The sequence below is a fragment of the Nipponia nippon genome, unplaced genomic scaffold (assembly GCF_047370975.1).
Source record: "Nipponia nippon isolate SJK-2023a ecotype South Korea unplaced genomic scaffold, ASM4737097v1 scaffold_7, whole genome shotgun sequence".
Lineage (NCBI taxonomy): Eukaryota > Metazoa > Chordata > Aves > Pelecaniformes > Threskiornithidae > Nipponia > Nipponia nippon.
In genome coordinates, this window is record NW_028262391.1 from 43,919,788 (window position 1) to 43,939,753 (window position 19,966).

General features: G+C 38.4%; 1 protein-coding gene across 1 annotated transcript in view; it reads right to left on the reverse strand.

Moving 5' to 3' along the window:
* BEAN1 (brain expressed associated with NEDD4 1) overlaps positions 1–19,966 on the reverse strand; it is a 64,385-nt gene that overhangs the window by 19,837 nt on the left and 24,582 nt on the right. Inside the window, exon 4 of the mRNA XM_087739165.1 lies at positions 893–1,102. Coding sequence (XP_087595291.1) covers positions 893–1,102 — 210 coding nt within the window. The remainder of the gene's footprint in view (positions 1–892; positions 1,103–19,966) is intronic.

A 19,966-nucleotide genomic window follows, 5' to 3' on the forward strand; every position in this document is an offset into this window, starting at 1 on the left:
AAAGAAGAAAACCTCAACAATATGCAAAGAACTGTACTCTCATAACAAACTGCAGACATAGGAGCTTAACCACAGATGACAAAAATTGTTGATGCTCCACTCAGTTAATTAATCCATTTATAATTTGAATTTTTACTAGCTGAAAACTTACAAAGTAACTTTGTGTAACTGTTTTTTCCTTAAATATATAAATAATCAGATTCTGTCATTTCCTTGACAAAGTGGCTTTTAACTTCTGGTCAGCAAACCCAAAATTGGCCAAAAATATAATTCTACAAATAACTCCTTCATATTCTCAAATCCTTTTAAAGTACGGGGGATTTTTGTTGGCGGTAGGGGGACAGGAGTTGGCACTTTTTTGGTAGCAAACCAGTCTCTTTAATGATTATGACAGTTGTAATGACATTTTGATACCCTGTTGTTCTATTTACATCCAGTTATTAACTTTTGTGGTCAGAAAAGAAGTAATTGCCAGTCATTGTTGTAGGTTGGTGCATGCTGCAGAAGTGAAAAAATTCCTGACATTCCGACAAATAGAAATTACATTATATGCTATACCAAGGCTATAATGGGATATGGAAATAAAACTACCAGGAATCTAGCAATGGAGAAGAAATCTTATACTGTATCAAGGGAAAATAAACTCTTTAAGAAATGCTGTCGGCACTGGCCTTGTTTATATTAACCATTAACTATGGAGCTTGTACTATGTGAATTCAGTGCCAGCATAAAGATGCTATTAAACTACAAAGCTGCCTGTGACCTACTCATCCTATTTTTTAATTATTTTATTTTTTTTAATCCCTTGCACAGCAGCCAGATGCTTTTTGTTGCCCATAGCACCAGATATTAATAAAGGTAAGTATTATCTTGCTATAACTAGCTATCTTACCATAAACAGCATCTCTCCTCAGATGTGGGTGTCTTAACCGTCCATCCTTTCGCAGACTGCCAACAATGATTGTAACACAGGATAGAAATAGCACAAGTCCGATCACTACTCCAGCCACCAGAAGGGGTGAAACAAGTAAACTGGTATCACTTCCGTTTTCACTGTAGCTGGGGAATTCACTGGTTGGGCTGCTCTGGTTCAAGTGAAATTCTGTACATCAGAGAGAGAAAGAACGTGTCAGTTGTGAAAAGTGAGATTTACAAAGTGTGGTTATGCAGATGCCAAAACTAAGGGTGTTCAAAGCCCTAAGAGACAGCCTGTGACAGATCTATTGCACGAATTCATGCTCTTATGGACAACCCATTTATTAGACTGATTTCTGGAGCTGTTAGTAACTGACTCTGGGGGAGTCACTAGGCCATCGTTTCCCTGCTATTGGGGAATATCCTGCTGGAGTCAATGATGTATGTTGCATAATGGTAATTTTGACTGCTTATTCCTGGAAAGATTCTTTGTATCATGAATTGATTGATGCTGAAAGAACTTCAGTGCACAAGGACGAATGTGAAAACTCAAAAATTTGGGCTCCAAGCAGAACAGAGGAATTGTGTTTTGTTACTAGGTCTGAAAAGACTCCAAGGTTTTGCAGATAAAGTTTTGGGCAAGAGTGAAACAGAGGAGCATGCTTTTGTAGCGTAGAGTGTGCTTTAGTCTGTGGGATGAGTCAGCATCCCAAAAAACTGATTTGGAGCAGAGGGAGGAAGAGACTCATTCAGAGGGGGATTCTTAGCGAGGCACTGGATTTTCATCAAAGATGTGGCTTTTTAGCAGGCAGAAGCTTGGGCATATATGGCAGTCTTGTTGGCTTTAATATCTAATAAATTGTTGAAATAGAAAACCATCACAATAAGCACTAAAAATTTACTCATTAAAAACCTGAAAGTAAATAAACTTTATTTATTGCCGTTTGGGTTCCCCCATATGTTTAAACAGTAACCCAAGGATGGTGCCAAACCTGTGCTTTAGTCCAGGCCTTCCTGGTGTTCAAACTGGCTACGTGAGTTGTGGAGAGGTTAGGTTTGTTGCAGTCATTCTCATTTCATCCTCCCTAGTTTGGCCTGATACTGTGTAAGGAAGGAGACGTGTGGGCAGGCAGACCTCAACTTACAACAGCGTGGAAGTATTGTGGTGCAGTAGAAGTGATGTGATGTGATGTGCAGAAGCACATCACCCTGTGCTTCACCAGGTGATGGCCGACTGACTGAGCTCTATCTGGCTTGTGTGCCTTTGTTCCAGGCAAGCAGTTCAACAGCATCATTACTACTCTTACTTCCATCCCATTTTGATTTTTCAGTCGAAATGCACTCATATTGTATGTGGCAAAACTATAACTGTTTTTGTCGGTGTTAAAAAAACCCCAACTCTCTAGATGTATTATTTAAACTCAATAATAAATCTGCTTAAGGGAGAGAAATGGAAAATGCAAGAAAATCCCAAACTATGAAAAGTCAGAATAACTCCAGTAGTCTATTCCCAAGTCAAATATCCTTTTGAGACAAGCTAAAGAGAGAGTATCAAAAGTTAAACAATAAGTTTCCTCTAGAGAATCAACCACTGACATATGATTATATGTGAATTAATTCCCCATAGATGTATTTATGGGGGATCATACTGCTAATGGAGGGGAGGTAAATGTTAGAAATGATGGGATAAAGGATTCAGGATTTCAGCAGATAGAACTCCTGCTTAAGTAAAAGGCTCTGTATGTTTATTTGTGGACAAAAGTTTGGGCATGCAGTAAAGGTAACCAAATTTGGGCCTAGGCCTTGAAAACAAGTTGCAATAAGCACCCATTTTCCCATCCTTAATCCACAGCTTTTTAAAAAACAAAGAAACAATCTCCCAGTAGCTACTCAGGATCAGACTATGTACCAAGTAAACCAAAATTTTATTGATGCAAGAAATTATTGGAGATGCATATATACCAAGACTAGCTTTTAAATATGGCATGGATATATTTTTATATCTGGCTATATGCCAGATAAATAATTTGTTTCCTACAGAAACTAAGACTAACAAAATTTTGCTCTTTTAAATGTTCTGCAAAGTGAGTATGTGCTTTTGGAAGTGGAAGTGCTTTTTACACAGAGAGATGTTAGCAGATAGTTTTCAGCAATGTTTTCCCCACTCTTTTCCTTTGGGATATACCACTTAGTGTCTTACAGTCACAATAAGCTTAAAAAGAAGATGATGGCTTCAAGCCAATGTATATTATCATTGGCTAATGCTTGACATTGAGAGAACTGACTAGAAATATAAAAAAACCTGGGGAATTAGCATGTAGTAGGGTTTTTGTTCGTTTTTTAGCAGCACTTGACTGTTGGCTGAGAATCTTTATGAGCAATTAAGATAGACGGCCAAGAAATGTGCTGAGCTTTTACAACGCATTTTATGCCAAAAGAGAAAACTGAATTTTCTGAAAAGTAAACTGATTCTGTAGCATTAAATCAAAAAGGTATGGAAAACTGTCCTATTTAATACTCTGAGCGCAAAGACTTTTTGGGTATGGGATATATGTTTGAGGGGTACATTCTGCTGATCTTAAGACCATTGCACTAGAAAGAAACTTCCTTGGAGTTTACAAAATTCTAATCGTGTTTCTCACTTGTACAGTTTTTTAAACTATCTCTACTGGTAATGTGTCCACCACGCGTGTACTCCCACTGGCCTTCCATAGCCTTGTTTATTCAGATTTTTGCAAATTCTGTCTTTGAAAGATTCAAATATTACAGTAGTGCCAGTTAGTTTGAATCACAACTGCTGGGAATTGACAGCTGAACTGAAAGCATTGGCCGATAATTTATTGGTAATTTTGGCTGACATGCAAAGATAAAAGGGAAGAATCAACTTTGTTGCCATCATGATGAGAACATGAGCCTGGGGTGTGAGGTTGCTCCATGCACTATCAGGCTTGGGGGCTTCAAATTGAAGTCAAGTAGTGCTGAAACTGGAGTCAGTGATAAACTTCCCATCAAGTTCAGTGGGAAAGAAAAGAGGCCACAGTGAGTGCTTTTGCATCTTCTGAAATTTGGACAACTTCTAAATGATCCTCTTAACAGGAAGGGACTGTCTAAAGAAAAGAAGACTAGATTTTTTCTTTAAATTTTACTTTTATTTTTGTTGTGTATTGTTTAGCTATGGAAGCCAGCTGGTATCTTAACACATTGACTATTTTGGAGATTCCTGTGATGCCACCCAGTGTGAGCACTAATATTTGGTCCTATTTTGCTTTATAGGAATTTACCAGGTTAGCAGTGACTTCAAATAGAAAGTACTCTCTCTTATACTCTCCACTTGTACTTGAGGTGTTATTTTTTATTTCAAGACAGCCCATTTATCTAGCACTTTCCCAGGGCTTCCTTAGCTGTTCCAAATCTTGTCTATTTTATCTCTTGTTTCTCACCATCATGAATCTTTCTCTTTTTTTATGCTCTTAATCTAATTGAACCCAGTCTCCGGTAAAGACAAGATATATTGCAATATATTAATAACTCCCCTTAGCCTAGCTCCTAAAACAATACGCAGTTGATAAACTTCTCCTATGATATTATTTTCAGTTTGACACTGTGAGTCTAGTCCTCCAGACTTTACAGACTGACTGACTACTATGGGAATTGCTCAAGTGAGTAACAACTACAGAATGAGATGCTGTGTTGATATAAATTCTTTGGATTTGAATTTTTTTGGGGCAAAAGATGTTTATGTTACTTTTGGCAAAGGAACATCCTATAAATTTTTCTCCTCTTATCCAAATACATCATCTTTTGATAAACCGTACATTTCTGTGTACAAAAATGCTATGTTTTTTCATTCAGAATAAAGTATCTGGAAATTTATGAAAAGCCCATAAATATAACAGCAATAGCAAAGTGCTGACTTTTTTTTTTTGAGCTAAGTTGTATTTTCTCCATGAAACTGCAAATTGTAAACAATACATGCATAAATATGAATACTTTATATCTAATCCTCTAAATATGAATTATATTGGCTGCGCAAACCATTGCTTTTATCCAGTGATGGGAGTTGCGTAACTAACCAGACACGGCACAAATGGAACGTGCTGGCTGTTGCAGCTGTGAATACAATGCAAGGGGCACATACGGCTGAGCGAACATTTAATTTAGAATGAGAGTACTAGTGGAAAATTGCCTATGCTATCCATTCGGTGTTAAACAATAAATTATCCATCTGCAAAATCCCTTAAATATCACATTCTATTATTTTACCCAGTGCTCCTGCATCTCAACAGACCAACTTGTAAAGTAACTCCACGTAACTGGAGGAGGTGTAGTACAGCTTGACTTTTTTGGCATATGTTGTGCTATTTCTCCTTCTCATTAACCTATCTTTGGAGGGACACTTCTTATTCCTTTCTAACTTGGCAATAAGGAATGCTGAAGTTTCAGTTGGGTCAGATCCCGTCAGAGTGAAATATTTTGGTGTGCAGATGTGTCATGGGAGCTTGGTTCATCCAAGATATAGCCCTTTATTAGGAGTGGCTTCTCTCTTCTTCACTGGCTTTTACCTGCTTGCATCCCAGATGAGACAGAAGGGAAGCACTACATATAAATGAAAATCACTTCTCTCCATACTGAAATAGTTTTGTGCGGTTCTTTGTTTGTTTGTTTGTTTTTCTCCCCTAAGGCACATCAGCTCTAGTGAAACTGCACTGGTGTCTGTAATTGATAGGGTTTTCTTTGTTCCCTTTAAAAATCAGAGACGATTCTAAGGCTGGATCTTACTAAGATAACCAAATCTCTTCCCTTGGTTTAAAATGTATCATCTTAATAAAGATGATAATTCATGTTATCATTGGTGGAGAGGATGAGATATGGAGTGGTTTCCCAGACTGAAACGTGCATGAAGAGCTCATGAAGAAATGCTGCTGTGTTGTACTGGAAGGATTTTGTGTGCAGAATCATACACCTCTACAATCCCTGCCAGCCTCAGTTAAGCCTTGCCTAAGGACAGAATGGGCTTAGTGATTACTTGCTGAACTAGAGCTGAACCACACTGACAGAACAGTGTTGTATTACATGTACGCCCTGGGTTAGTACAAGTTGTTTGGGGTTGGTGATCTAGCACCTCCTGCTACCTTTAAATAGGCTATATTAACAAAGTGTACAGGACTGGAAATGAGTAGGAGGAAGCTCAGTATAGGATAGTACATAGTATGCTTTGATTTTTAAATAATCACAACAAAGTGTCTCGAACACCGAAGCAATTTAAAGCATGTTTCTGTGATATCCTTATTTTTTTAATTCCTGGTTGGGACAGTGTTGGAATATGCAGTCTCTTTATCAAGGGGAGGAGACTGACAGATGGCAAGAAGGAGCTGAGATGTCCCAGTGAGGCACACAGATAAGCTAAATTAGTGGAACTGATGAAGATTTTGTTGATTATGCCTTTATGAATGGTTCCTGTTCAAAGATGATTTAGTCTGGCCAAGAGTGACCAATTGGATTCTGCACTTGCTGCTGTACTGTGAAATAAGCCTCTTGGCTGCAGCTGCTATCAGACTGCTATCACACTGCTTATTTCTGTAGCTCCCAGGCAGGAGTTCACAAAATGAGTAAGGTAGGTGCATTACAAAAGCAAGCTGGAAAAGGTTTTGGATCACAGGCGATGGCTTTGTACAGAGCATCACTGTAGCAAGGGAGAGAGGGATATTATTCAAGTCCTTGAATGCAAAGGCCTCATAGGAGCTAAATCTTTTTTAAAAAAAAAAAGAAAAAAGAAAAAAGTCTCCGTTGGATTCAAAGCTATTCCATCTGGATCCTGAGGAAGGCTGGAACCTCCCACTTATGCTAGATAAATGCCAGGATAACATCTGCTTATGGGACTTACCTTGGTTATCCCAAGTATACATCAGGAATGGCTTCAAATTGAAATCTGGCCTGTATTTCATTTACATTTATACTTTGTTCAACACTCTTTATTTTTGTGCAAACAACCTGCCAGTTTTAAATGGAATGGCAATTTGACAAGTTTTGATTTTTTTTTTTTAACCTTTCCAATCCCTAGGTGTAGTGAAAGTATTAAAAAAAGTCAGTAATTCCATAAAAGGAAAAGCTTATAAGAACAGCTCAGCTCTGTCAGACATGATACTGGAATCAGCACATTTTCCATGGAACACTTTGTATGGATCTATGCTTTCTTCTGACTCCCTGGTTAACAGTCTCACTTAATGATAAAACTGGAACTGAATGCTCCCTCCCCATTATAAGAAAGAGGAAAATACCATGCTTTTTACTAATTCTGACCAGTTTGGATTGGGAAGAAACTAGGTATGTTCTCCTCAAATAGCTTCTTGCAATCTGCTTTTTGTCTTCTCGCAAGACTACCTTCTGTGCCTCTGGTGAAAGATTAATCTTGGCACACCTATTGTTGAGTGCTCCATCACGTAAGAGCTACAGCAGCTGTGACAGCAACTTATTAAGGTAGGAATAACTAGGAGCCCAGAAAGACTTAAAAACTGAGTAAGTACAGTGTAGCTGTTGTTAAAGTATGGAATATAGAAAATTGGTCACTGAAGAAAGGATTTTGTAGGTCTGGCTACAGCAATGGCTTGTGTCAAGTGTAATGAATTAGGTGGCACTACCTTAATATTTGAATGCACTGAATGTTTGCGTTCTTGACCTCTAAAGCAGCTGAACAGTAGTGCAGACTGTCGTGCTACAATGCAAACTCACATCTGTGTGTTTTTAATACCAAAAGAATAAAACCACTCAGCTCACCAGTTACACTCATTTAGCTATGGGAACACTGTGCATCAGATTCTTCCTATATTCTAGAGAGATACAGCAAGCAGATAAGAACTGCTACCTTAGTATGGTAAATGTTTAAGTAGTGTTTAAGAGGAACTGGTGATGATGATAAGAACAGGCAAGGCTACTGGTCCTTTTGCATTTATCTTATTATCTTGTAGCAAAGTTGAGCAAATGAGTGGAAGACTAGAATAATCTGGGAAATGTCCTCTCTATAAATCAGTTTTACATGAGCCATAAAATAGTGTGGGGAAACGAATTTTCAGTTCAGGATGCCCAGGAGCATATTTAATTCTCTCGCACTGCTTGCCTCTGCTACCTACAGCCTAGGGGCCAGTCATGTGCTGTCCTCCAGTTCCGTATGCTTTTCTGATTTGCATACATAACATTAAACTGCCTCTTAAGCTACAATTGTTATTCAATAATAACTGTATAGGGATTGCTTCAAACTTTTACCTTAATGTGGCTTGTAAAGGGCATCGTATGGTGTACATATTCATAGATTAAAGATTGGTTGATCTAGTTTAGCTCATGGATATTGCAGCTCAAACTTTCATCCACTTATTGCTTATGAGAGCCCATTAACTTGTGCTTGATGGTAACTTATCTTCTGGAATGGTACATAAGAGTTATTTGGCAAAGTCGACGAATAAATAAATTTTTGCTGTCAGTTGCTGCAGCTGTGACATTTAAACAGTTCCCCAAACCAGATAATATTCATTATTATTTTTAAATATGAGGTAAAAAACTTTCTGTACAAACGGTTAACTAGTCTTGTGTTAACTAGTCTTGCCTGATTATTGCTACTGTGGGAGATACTTCAGCATAATCCAAACCATTCCATTCATACGGAATGCCATTAACCAGGCAGGACCCATAAATTTAGACTGTTTCTCTGCAGCTCACATTGCTTCTTTGATCTTTCTCACTCCATATATATGTTCTAATCATAATTAAAACTTTTCACTAATTAATAGTAAAAAATTAAAACCTTATTCAGAACATGAGACTGTGTGGTAGGGACATTTCAGTTTTATCTGATGCACTCAGCTTAAAGTGAATTTGGAGCATACTTACAGGTACAAAAGCCGCCCGTGACCTTGAGAAGCTCATCCAAGGCAGAAAGGGTGGCCTTTCCTCTGAGATATCTAACTCTGCCTTTTTATCATGTCTGCTGGCTATCAGATAATGACTTTTCTCTTCGTGCATTGACATCCTTATTATAGAGCCAGAATGAATAAGATTGGATCACCAGCAGCCTGCAAATTGAGAATGTCAGAAGCAAAGAGAATGTGGCTGCATAAGGGCTCAGAAAATAAATCTTTTCAGATGCTGTGGCTTTAGGGTATTATGTTGATGTCACAGCAGCATGTATAGGTGCTCTTTCAAATTAACAGGAAAAATCTTCCAATTTTCAGATCCATGGTCTATTTTATCAACATGATAAATACCACTGCAGTGAAACAAATCACTCTGGAAGTATAACAGCCCACTTTCTGATGGACAATATATTTCTTCCCCTATTTTCTCATATACAAACAACTTTGAACTAATACAATTTTATAAGCAGGACCCGAACCTATTACTTTTTTCAGAAACTCTATATTAGGGCTTGGAAATAAGTATGATGAGAATCCTATTTTACCCGTTAAAGTAAAGTTACTTTCATAAGCTCAGATCCAACTTAGGTTGGTAGTGACTCGACCGGGGCAAAAGCAGTATTTTTTTTTTATTGTGAGAAACTCTGGTATTTTGGCACCTAAGCTTCTCATATAGAATTTGGCAAAAATGTAGCAATATAATAATTTTTCTTTTTATTCTGAGAGGGAAAGGTTTGAAAAATTGTAATTGGCAAATAATTCTATATTTTACCTCAGCAGTCGGTCTGCTTGAACTGTGATCTAGATGCCCCATGTCTGCTCTTTAGGAGGTTGAGCTCTGTCTGAACTATATCTAATGTGAGCTAAAGAGGTAGCTATAGGGCAGATGACAGCTCATGGAAGATGTAGCCTGGACCACTCATCTATATTGGGGGAAAATAACCCAAAAAGCCAAAACTTTCCACAGAGAAGTTCCATTCTTTACAAACTTTACTTTCCTACCTCCACAGAGAAAATGAGCTAACAGAAACAACGGTGAGCAGCTGATTTGTGTTCTATTGCCCACTATATGCATTTATGAAATCTGTAAATCAGCTATCCACTTCTGCTTATTATTAAATTGTCTCAAATTGATGAGACACTTTAAATTACGAAGTTCTGTATTTTGCTTTTTTTGCATTGAACTATTCAATTGGTTCTATTAACCAGCATCTTCAGCGATCATTAACCTGCTCACGTGATTTGAAACTCTGGAAAAGGGCTAACAAAGATGGTATCTGCAACCAAGTTCTGAGGTTGAACTACTAACTGAGCTTCAGGAATCATATCCACCTTATATATACCTCAAACACTCCTTCTAGAGTGCTTGTGGCTATGTGCTGCTTCTTATTTAGGACTTTTCCAATTGAAATAATCCTATTTCTTTTTCTATCCTCATCTCCAGTCTTCAACAGTAGTAATCTACTAAAAAAAAAAAATGTAGAGGAATGATTGATGTTTACCACTTAGAAAATAATGACAACTGAAATACTCAGCTAGCTAGTTATATAAGGAACTGGGTGCTAAGACAGAAACCCGTTAACAAATGCTGGAATCCAAAGATCTTTCTTTAAGAGGCGATATCATATGTGATATAGCTTGGTCTTTCTTTCAAGGTGACTTGACTTGAATTTTTTTAGATAATTAAAATGGTTTTGCAGTGTTGTTATGCACTTCTGTATGAGTTATTGTGTTGATGTCACAGAGTATACAAAGCCTACAATATGACTTACATTATCATTTGTATCTGTAAAAGCTACAGCATAAATCAAGGAGTTTTCTCATACCATTAAGAAGTGATTTCATTCCCTCAGATCTTGTCTGAATAGGACTACGACTTCTGCTTAGACAGCCTGCAGGAACGTCAATAATAGCAAACCAGATATTGATTCTTGGGACGATTTCAATCACCTAGTCCCTTTGTTGCTAAAGGAGCCACCAAAATTCAAGGACACTGAAAGATCTATAGAAATTAAATTACTCAAACTTTACTGCTCAAAAATCTGGGGGGAAAAATCCCTTTCTTTAAAATCCCTATTGCTTACTACAGAAGACCTGCTTGGTTAGAGGGCTGGTAGATCGGAGTACGGGACTTGCCATACAGCCAACCACCATTCCATATATATGCTGTGCAGTGTCTAGGGGCTGCTTGGTACACATCATCTATTCTGCCCTCTCCCATATTTATCTTTGGCCTGCAGAGCTGAGTCAGGCTTAAAGAGGAGAGAAGATTCACACCACTGAAGGGCTGGAAAAAGTAACTTCACCCCAGCTGATAGGCAGCGGTGTTTCTCCTGGAATAGCGTAACATTCTGCTGCCTTGCATATATAGCTTATTTCATAGGTTCCACATAGTTCCTTTGTACAAATAATATCATGTTGGTTGCTCTTTCATTTGAGATGGCAGAGGAAGGGCTTTAAAAGCAAACAAACAAACAAATTCCTGCCCAAACAAGTGTAGCCTTTAGGAAAGTGCATTTATTCACCTTTCTATATAAACTGCAGTGTGTACATGTGTGTACTTTAAATATAAAATGTAGTTTCCACTTCAAGGCTAGTTTCAGCATAGGGTAAACGTTGATAGCTGCTAGAGATGACGTAGCTACACCTTCTTGTCTGCTGGGAAGTCGGAAGAGGTCCTGGATTGTTCACCAAAGAGAAGACATGCTAAGAAGGACTGATATTTACAGATGCCTGAGAAACATCTGTGTACGCTGCGCCATTTTCTCTCCAGGCAATTAGCAGTGTAGGCTGTGGGTATTCCTCCCTGTTCTTAAAAACTAACCTACTTACTATTTTCAAAGAGGATTTTTAAAAAGTATATATTTCTAAAGGAAACAGAAATTGCAGTGTGCATTGTTCTGCATTGCTACCGAATGAGTGAGAATAACAATAGAAAGATGCAGAATAAGGCTAGAACAAGAACTTTGGCTTTTTCTGTGAGCACACTGTTTCTTAGATTAGACTCCATTTAAATAATTATATGTTACAGGAAAGTTGATTAAATTTTGAATTACAAAGGTTTTATAAATCCCTTTGTAACGGACAGTGTTGCATGTAGGTTAGAACCTCTGCGATGCCCACACAGCACCCTTGACAGTGTCTTAACCTGGAATACTGACTGTTTTTAAGGCTAGCTAGTTTTTGTGGCCTTTTGAACAAAAGGGACCAGAAAACGGTTCAGTCCCAGAAGATAAGCTTGTCCTGCAGGGGTGGTTCTAATAAGACTACCTAAATGAAAGCCCTTTTAGGGATACTGCCTGGAAGAACAGGGAGAAATACCATCCAGCTTCCACCTTCTTGCAGTAGCGGTGTTCACATCAGAGATGTGCTTTGTATGTTTACTCTAATGTTAAAGGTCACTAACTGTTGTTCTTGCAGTTTGTCAGATAACTGTGATTTTATCTCTGGACACAATTTGCTATTTTGGATGAGGCAGAATGATCTTCCTTCGACTATTAACCCACCACTGCATCACAAATTGACCCTTGATTGTTTCCTGAGTCCTGCTGTTAACTCCTAACATGCCTGTATGCAAACCCTCCTACCTTTCTTACTTCTATTAATACTCATAGTGGAAATGTGTCTGTTAAATTGTTCCCATTTACCCACTGGAGAAAAAAACAGAATTTTTGAAAAAAGCTATGGGATTCTTGGTGGAAAAACTAGTATCTAGGCTGATGTAAAATCCTACTCTATCCCTGTTCAAGTGCATATAAACAACTTTGTAATAGAAAAGGAAGTTATTTCTGTCCCTGGTTATCCTGATCACACATGACTGCAAAGGGATCTACATGCTTGCTAGCAGCAAGGACTTTTACAACTGCTGATTAAGAAATTAAAAAAGAATCACAAAAAAAAAATGGAACCCCTTCTTCAGTTTCCTCTTATCTGCCTTAATTATTCATTTTAACTGCCTGCTGGCAGGTAAGAGTTACATTGTTAGGTTCGTAATGAGGCCAAGAGGATTCACATGGTGTAGCCAGTTAAGGCGCTTCTATTCAAATTAACTACACATACTTCTTCCCTACCAAAAAGTTATATATTACATTAAAAGACGTAGGTGTAGTGCTTAGGGACATGGTTTAGTGGTGGACTTGGCAGTGCTAGGTTAATGGTTGGACTTGATGATCTTAAGGGTCTTTTCCAACCTAAACGATTCTATGATTCTATAGTCTTGCAATACAGGAGAACTCGGAATATGCTTCAATATGAGGGCAACGTAAAAAGTTCACATGAGAAGACTTTATCACTGTCTCAAAGAGAATGCTAAACTTAGATAAATTGTATGCACCTGCTCTTATGTGGGACTAGTATTCGCATGAGATAGCTGGATACACTGCTACTTCAATTCGCGTGTGAATGTATGAACATCTTTCTTACGTGTGAACAATCACAGTAAAAGACATTCAAAGATTAAAAGCAAGTTGAAATTTTATATTCTTTGCATTAGTAGGCAATGAATTTTTTTGTGAAGAAAATGACAGCATGAAAATAGGTCCTATTTTGTATGACAGTAGAAATACAAGGTGTGAGCTGGAGGAAAGTGAATGCTCTCCTGAAAAAGGCTTATTTAGGAAAGTGATGTAACACTGAAAGTAATAAAAGGGGAAAATGGTGCTCTAGGGTTACTAAAGAAATATCAAATCCTAGCAAAATGCAATGGGATATGTGTCATCTGTGTTGGATGCTATCTTCATAATGACCTTGCAATTAAAGGCTTCGGGAAAATCCCTTCCAACAGCAGCAGAGTCACAGAGCTTTGCACAGCAGTAAAAACTTGGTCCTTTCGTGTGAAAAGGTGCTATGGCTCTTGGAGGGGACCAAGTAACAACAACCATGATCGAAACCCAGGGCTGGAATTCACATTTTACCCCCGCGATCTCCGCAGGTCACCTGTCCAAGGTCTGGGGAGACAGGGCTTGAAATCTGAGGCCTCCACCGAAGATTACCAGTCTGCGTGAGCGTTAGCTGAATGAGTGAACCAAGTGAATGCTACGACAATATGGAAGCCTTGAACTTCAATTGCTTAAAGCAAGAGCAATGCAATGACTGATTAATTTGCTGAAATTGAACAAAAATAAGCTTAGAAAAGGTGGCTGTTTTCTCTTTAAAGCTCTTGTGCTTCATTGTAAGCATGAACTCCTGATGGTTATTGTAACTGGAAAGTGAAAGATGTAAAAAGCTGAGATGACCTTCATATTAATTATTAAAAAGCTAACAGTAAGTTTTTCATCTGCTGTAGAGACAAGATGTAAACTCAGAATTACCTTATTGCCTCAAAGTAATTTTGAAATATTACGTTACCTTGGAGTAGCAGGTGAACAGCTATTTCTCAGAATTTATAAAACCATGGATTCCACAGCATACCCTAAATATAATTGTACTGGCAAAATGCCCAGGTAGAATGGCAATGGAAAGTGGATACTTTTTTGATTGTTTTAATTTATTTATTTTTTTAATCCGAAGTGCCCACTGTCCTGAACCTTGAGGAAAAACATTAAATGGGAAAGGTTTGAAATCTCGGCAGGTATCAAATAGTTCCTTTAACTACTCATTCTTGTCTTGTGCATCATGAGGTATCTTTTGAGGGGTCTTAATCAAGAGTGCTGGGGGTGTCTTCAAACTGTACTACAGTGATGTGTTGTTCATGACCTGGAGAAGGGAGAGGTTGTGCCTTCCATTGTAAATTGTAAGGGAATGTGGTTTGAAGTTAGATGTAGGTTTTTTTTGTTGGGTCATTTGTGTGGGTTGTTTTTTTGTTTGTGTGTGTTTTTGGTTTGTGGTTTTTGTTTGGTTTGCGGTTGGTTTTTTTGTTTTGTTTTTTAGCTTCTGGAGATAAAGGGACAGATTATAATTCTTTACCAAGGAAGGCATGAATGCTATGCAAACGGTTTGAACCCCTGCCTTCTTCTAGATAGCTTCTGCTTTGGTATTAATTGGAGAAATGTGCTAGAAATGTTAACAAGGATAACCACTATGTTTTATGGAGCTGCACCTACAGCTTTATAATGTTCCGCCTGTGCATGCTGTCCTACTACAATTTGTTCTAAAGGCTGTACTGAATATCATACAGTGCAGGGACTTTCACTTTAGATCCTCTGATCTCCCTTGTGCTGACAGCATACGATATAAGAAATATCATGCTGTCTGGATTATTAAAATAATTGATGTATTCATATTTACTGTGTCACTTGTTAATACTATCCTGTTAAGTCCTTCTGGGGATGAGATCACAGATTTTTCTAACTAGCAGCTGCTGCATAGTTTCCTAAAATACCAGATTTTAGGGTTGGGCCAAGGAAGACAGAGTTGATAAAAACAGATGGCCTCATTGCTAACAATATACCTGAGCTTGCAAGCACTGAATGCTTGTGAAGGTGCGGGTAACTGTTGATTGAGGAAGTGCTAAGACTGTTCAGCGAGCTTTTTGGTTCTGAAAAGAAAGTCACTGCTCCTGTTCATCTCCTGTGTTACTTGGAGATAAACCCTGTCTGTGAAGAAGGATTAGAGATGGCCTAATAATGTGTATGTTTATTCCTCATGTTGCCCTTTATCAGTGTTTGATTAGCCAAAAACTCTGCAAAGAGAAACGTACATATCAACCTTAGAAAATTACTGTGACTGAGATAAAAAGTAATGAACAATGTATAATGCATTAATTTACAATATTTGTCAAGATGATTACTGACTGTATGAATTATGGTCCTATTTCCTCTGATTAATTTAGCACAAGATTTCATGTTTTACTCTCTCACTGACTATGAGGTATATATCACTGATGAAGCATGGGTACCCTGTAATTTCTTCTGCACTACTACTACTCTATCCAAACAAGTCTTCATCACCAACAGTTCCTGAATCATTATAGGAGGAATCAATACAGTGTCCAGTCAAATTATCTTGTGCACTGGCTCAGTTATCTGCTCATCTCTCAATTATTCCCAAACATGAAATTACAAAGAAGCAGTCACTTCACCGAGGTAGGATTCCAAATGAGCAGGATGTCAGTAAGATGTGCTGGGGGAATGCTGTCTTTTTCAAAACTGCATTCATACCAGCTTTACATGTGCAGGTTTAATGTACATGCATAATGATTATGGTATGAGATCAGATGAATTATTCATCCATGCAAGCATCTATAAGTTTATCCACGCATGCATAACTATAATCGTTGTTTGCAAGCTTATTGAATTAGATTTGAAATATACTTTTTTTTTGTTATGGTTGTATTTTTTCAATGAAGTTTTTATTTTTCTCCACTGGAATTTTGGCAAATTGTTTTTGATCTTAGTAATTTTTTTTTTGTAAACTCTAAAAGCAATTTTAAGCAGAGAAATCTAACTTGAAGGTTTTGCCTCATCTTGAAGTAACAACTTTTAATTCTAATTAGTATGTTCCTGTAAAGACAGTATACTTAATCTTCATTATTGGTATTGAATTACAAGAATAAATGTGGGAGAAGGGTGCTTGAACCTTGGAATAACATGTAGTTGATCTGTCACATTTGCTTTAGATGTGACTTCTTTAGGGTAGCAATACCTTCCTGAGTGGAGGAGATGGTAAGGAAACTCTCATCTGTGAGAATGGCATCTTTTTTTTCAAAGACCGTTTGTAACAGTTGTTCCATTAAGCTTCGTCCAAAGAAAAGTACATTCAACTTATTTGTCCTAGTAGTTAACGCTGCAGAAGCAATGAAAACAGTAACACCTCTTCCTTCTGCTCCAGCACCTTGTCTCTGCTCCTTGCACAGAACAGCTTGTTTAGGGTGGACAGGAAAAATATGCAGCAAGTTCAGTCACTAGCCTGTTCAGTTAGGTCAAAGACTGGGTTAAAAGGATTAGTTGCCTTATCACAAAAAGCAGTCCTGGCTGCAGTGTGCCATTTGGGGCTCAGAGGCCTGGAGAGAGAGGAACGGGTTGCAGCCGTGGGTCCCGTCAGTATGTACGTAACATTTGTATGGAACCGCTTTCTGTGGTAGGGATGTGGTGACATTTGTGATGGATGTCTTTGAATCAGTGGAATATTTCACTAGTCTTATTTAGTCTATAAGCATTGTCCTTTGGATTCTAACTCAAGATAATTTAATATGAATGCATCAAACCCATAAAACCCATGTCTGCCTCCTACAAATATGTATATACATATATTATCACAAATAATTGCTGTGCTATGATCCCAAATCAAGATTAATATGAAATCAGTTCGCCTAATGTCAGCCTTAATCTTAGCTTTCACTTATCATCCTTTAATAAAGAGCTCTTCTCATTCTTGTTGGCCATTTCTACTGATAAAATTAGGCTTTTTTCACTACAACTTAGCAGACTGAAGCAAGGTTTTCATGTTTCCATAAAGTGGTAGGAGGGATGCTGACTTTAAGACATGTTTTATTTCCATTTGGTGAATGTCAGTTTGCCTGTCCTTCATAACTGCAGAGAGACAGAGGAGGCAGGCTTCTCACCCATCTCTTCCCTTCTGACTTGGATGAAACAACTGCTAAAGGGAGCGGACCTTGAGCAGAACTATCCCCGTATAACTGATGCTGCAGGTGCCCCATTTTTCTAAGTAACATGTGACAGGGCATTGTGGTTCTCTATAGAACAGGTCACATGGCTTTTGGTGGGTTACAGAATGAAAATCTGTGGTCTTATTTTGCATTGTGTTAGCTCCCTGTTAGGATGAAATAGTGTCCTACACAGTGGGGAGGACGTGGTGCTTGCTGGACTTTGCAGTGCAATGGATAGCTACATGATTGGAAATCTACCGCCTATATATCCAACATAGTTTTTTCTGTCCTGGTAGAAAAGATGATGTGTCAGGAGCTTGGCACCCGAAGTCTAAATGCTTGCTCCCTTTCCAAAGGGAAGGCATGGTATTAGTGCTAAAGAGGAGCATGTTACCCAACACCAAATCATTAGGATGTTAGCATCTCTCATGAGACAAGTCAATTTCTCAAGCACCAAACAATAAACTAAATGTGCACAATTTTAGCACATCGAGACTGTGACCCCCTTTTTTGGCTTGTTCAGTCATGAAATCCCATGCTGACCTCTATTAGTACAAGTATGATCCAATTTTGTCAGAAGAACACTTTGTGTGCCTACTGAAAGGACCGGCAATGTTCAAATTGCCTTGCAGTCTTCTGAGGACAGATGGTTGCAGTGAGGCTGTGAATTGACACACCAATGCATTTGAGTAGAGTGGAGCTTTAACTGAATGTGATTCGTAAGCTATTGCCCTTTTGGTTGTTGACTTAACTCTGCTCTTCCTTGAATTGACTTGTGATTTAAATTAAACCCAACTGACACTTTCTGCGGCACATGATCTATGTCTTACGCTCTGTGTTAAGTCACGTTCTAATTCTGCATATTTTTCCTGCACTTTCTATGACCTGTCGAAGAGGCATGAATTACCAGCACACTGTTTCCTTAAGCTGAGCAATTACTTCTAATGAATATTACATGGGTTATGTGAAGATAGGAAAAAAGAGACTTGCTATGGAAACATGGTTTGTGGGTGGTGGTTTGGTTTTTTTTTCCCTGATTCTTTCATCTCTTCTGCAGTGGGGATTACTGTGCTATTCTTTATGGTGAAAGCATGGCATTTATGTCTGTTAGGATTTTTCATATTTTGCTTTATATTCCTTAAAAAGTGGGAAATGTAAGTAACGTTCCTGTACTATCTTTGTATGTTTTGTTTTTATCCTGATGATATTTCATTTCTCCAGACAACAAAAATTAAGATGTTGCATTATACCTGCCTCGTTCATGCATTTTTATCATCAGGTAAACTTTCTGTTCTTTTTGCTAACTCATGTTCCATGGAGTATTTCCAGAATGGGGTTTCTGTAGTACTTTGCAAAGCCTGTGCTGACTACTATCTCCAGCTTAGTACTCAGGGCAAGAAAACGTTTGGAGCCCAGTAAAAGCTTGTGGACTGACTTCACTGTATCTTATTGAAGCGACGAATCTGTCTTGTATTTTTATTGACTGACCTCTCTTTTTCTGTACCGGTTATGTACTTCTACATGTTTCTGCTGTACTATATCATATACTATATCCTAGTTTTGAGAATCAGGATTCCTGCAGCAAAGTATGTGTGAAGAAGAGCTAGCTGACAAGCACAGGGATACACACTTTATTCTCTTGGTATTAAACTAGTTTCATGAAAGAGAACTGCATCTCTGCACTGCTGACACTGAGCCAACAGTTTCAGTCTGCGAGGAGGAGAGGGAACAATGATATTTGTAATCCCCTGCTAAATGCAAATAAGTTCTGTGTCTCTTTCTTCTGGAGATTGCTTCCCTGAGTCAGTGGAGTTCATTTACATTTTGGTGACATCTACAAGAATTTTGCCAACACAGCTTATTACTGCAAACATTGTGTCAGTTCTGACATTTCTCTTTCCTGGGAGAATCCCCAGAATGGCTGTTTTTGTTCTTAGTAGCAGACTTGCGGCTTCATTAGCGGAGGCATACAGAAAGCAATGCCAGCCTTAACCATTCCTGTCCCTCATCTGGTAGAGCACCATTCCCTGAGTTAAGCCACCACAACTTTTTAAGGACATGGTGTGAAGCACACTGTGTGAATAAAAACCTTCCCCACAACAATTTTATTCTGGAAGCAGAACTGGCACCCTGACCTTGCTCCTAGAGCAGACACAGAACTGGTCCCCAGGCCTTGTTTCTAGAGCAGATGCACAAACAACTATGCCAACGCAGCTCAGGAGAGCCACGCGCGGTAGCGGGGCTCAGCTACGAACTCCAAGCAGATCCAACTCCCAAACAGGTACGTAATTCAACTTCAAATGAATCCAGCACACCTGGGGCCAGACAACTGAATCCATGCAACACAAAAGCTATCCCTGTAATTGCGCTAAAGGTTGTTATAAAAGGATGCTTAATTCCCAGCAAAGAATCTTTTTTCCCATGTAACTGCTATGGCAAGTGCAGTGTTACAAAGGTGGTGAAGGACTTATTAGCACTTTAGGCCAGAAGCGTCATCTAAGTTAGACACTGAACTCTTTAGTCTTCCTTTCAAATATCACTGTTTTGTGCATTTCTCTGGCTCTCCCACGCAGAGGGACTGAGGGGATTACTTCTACTTCTC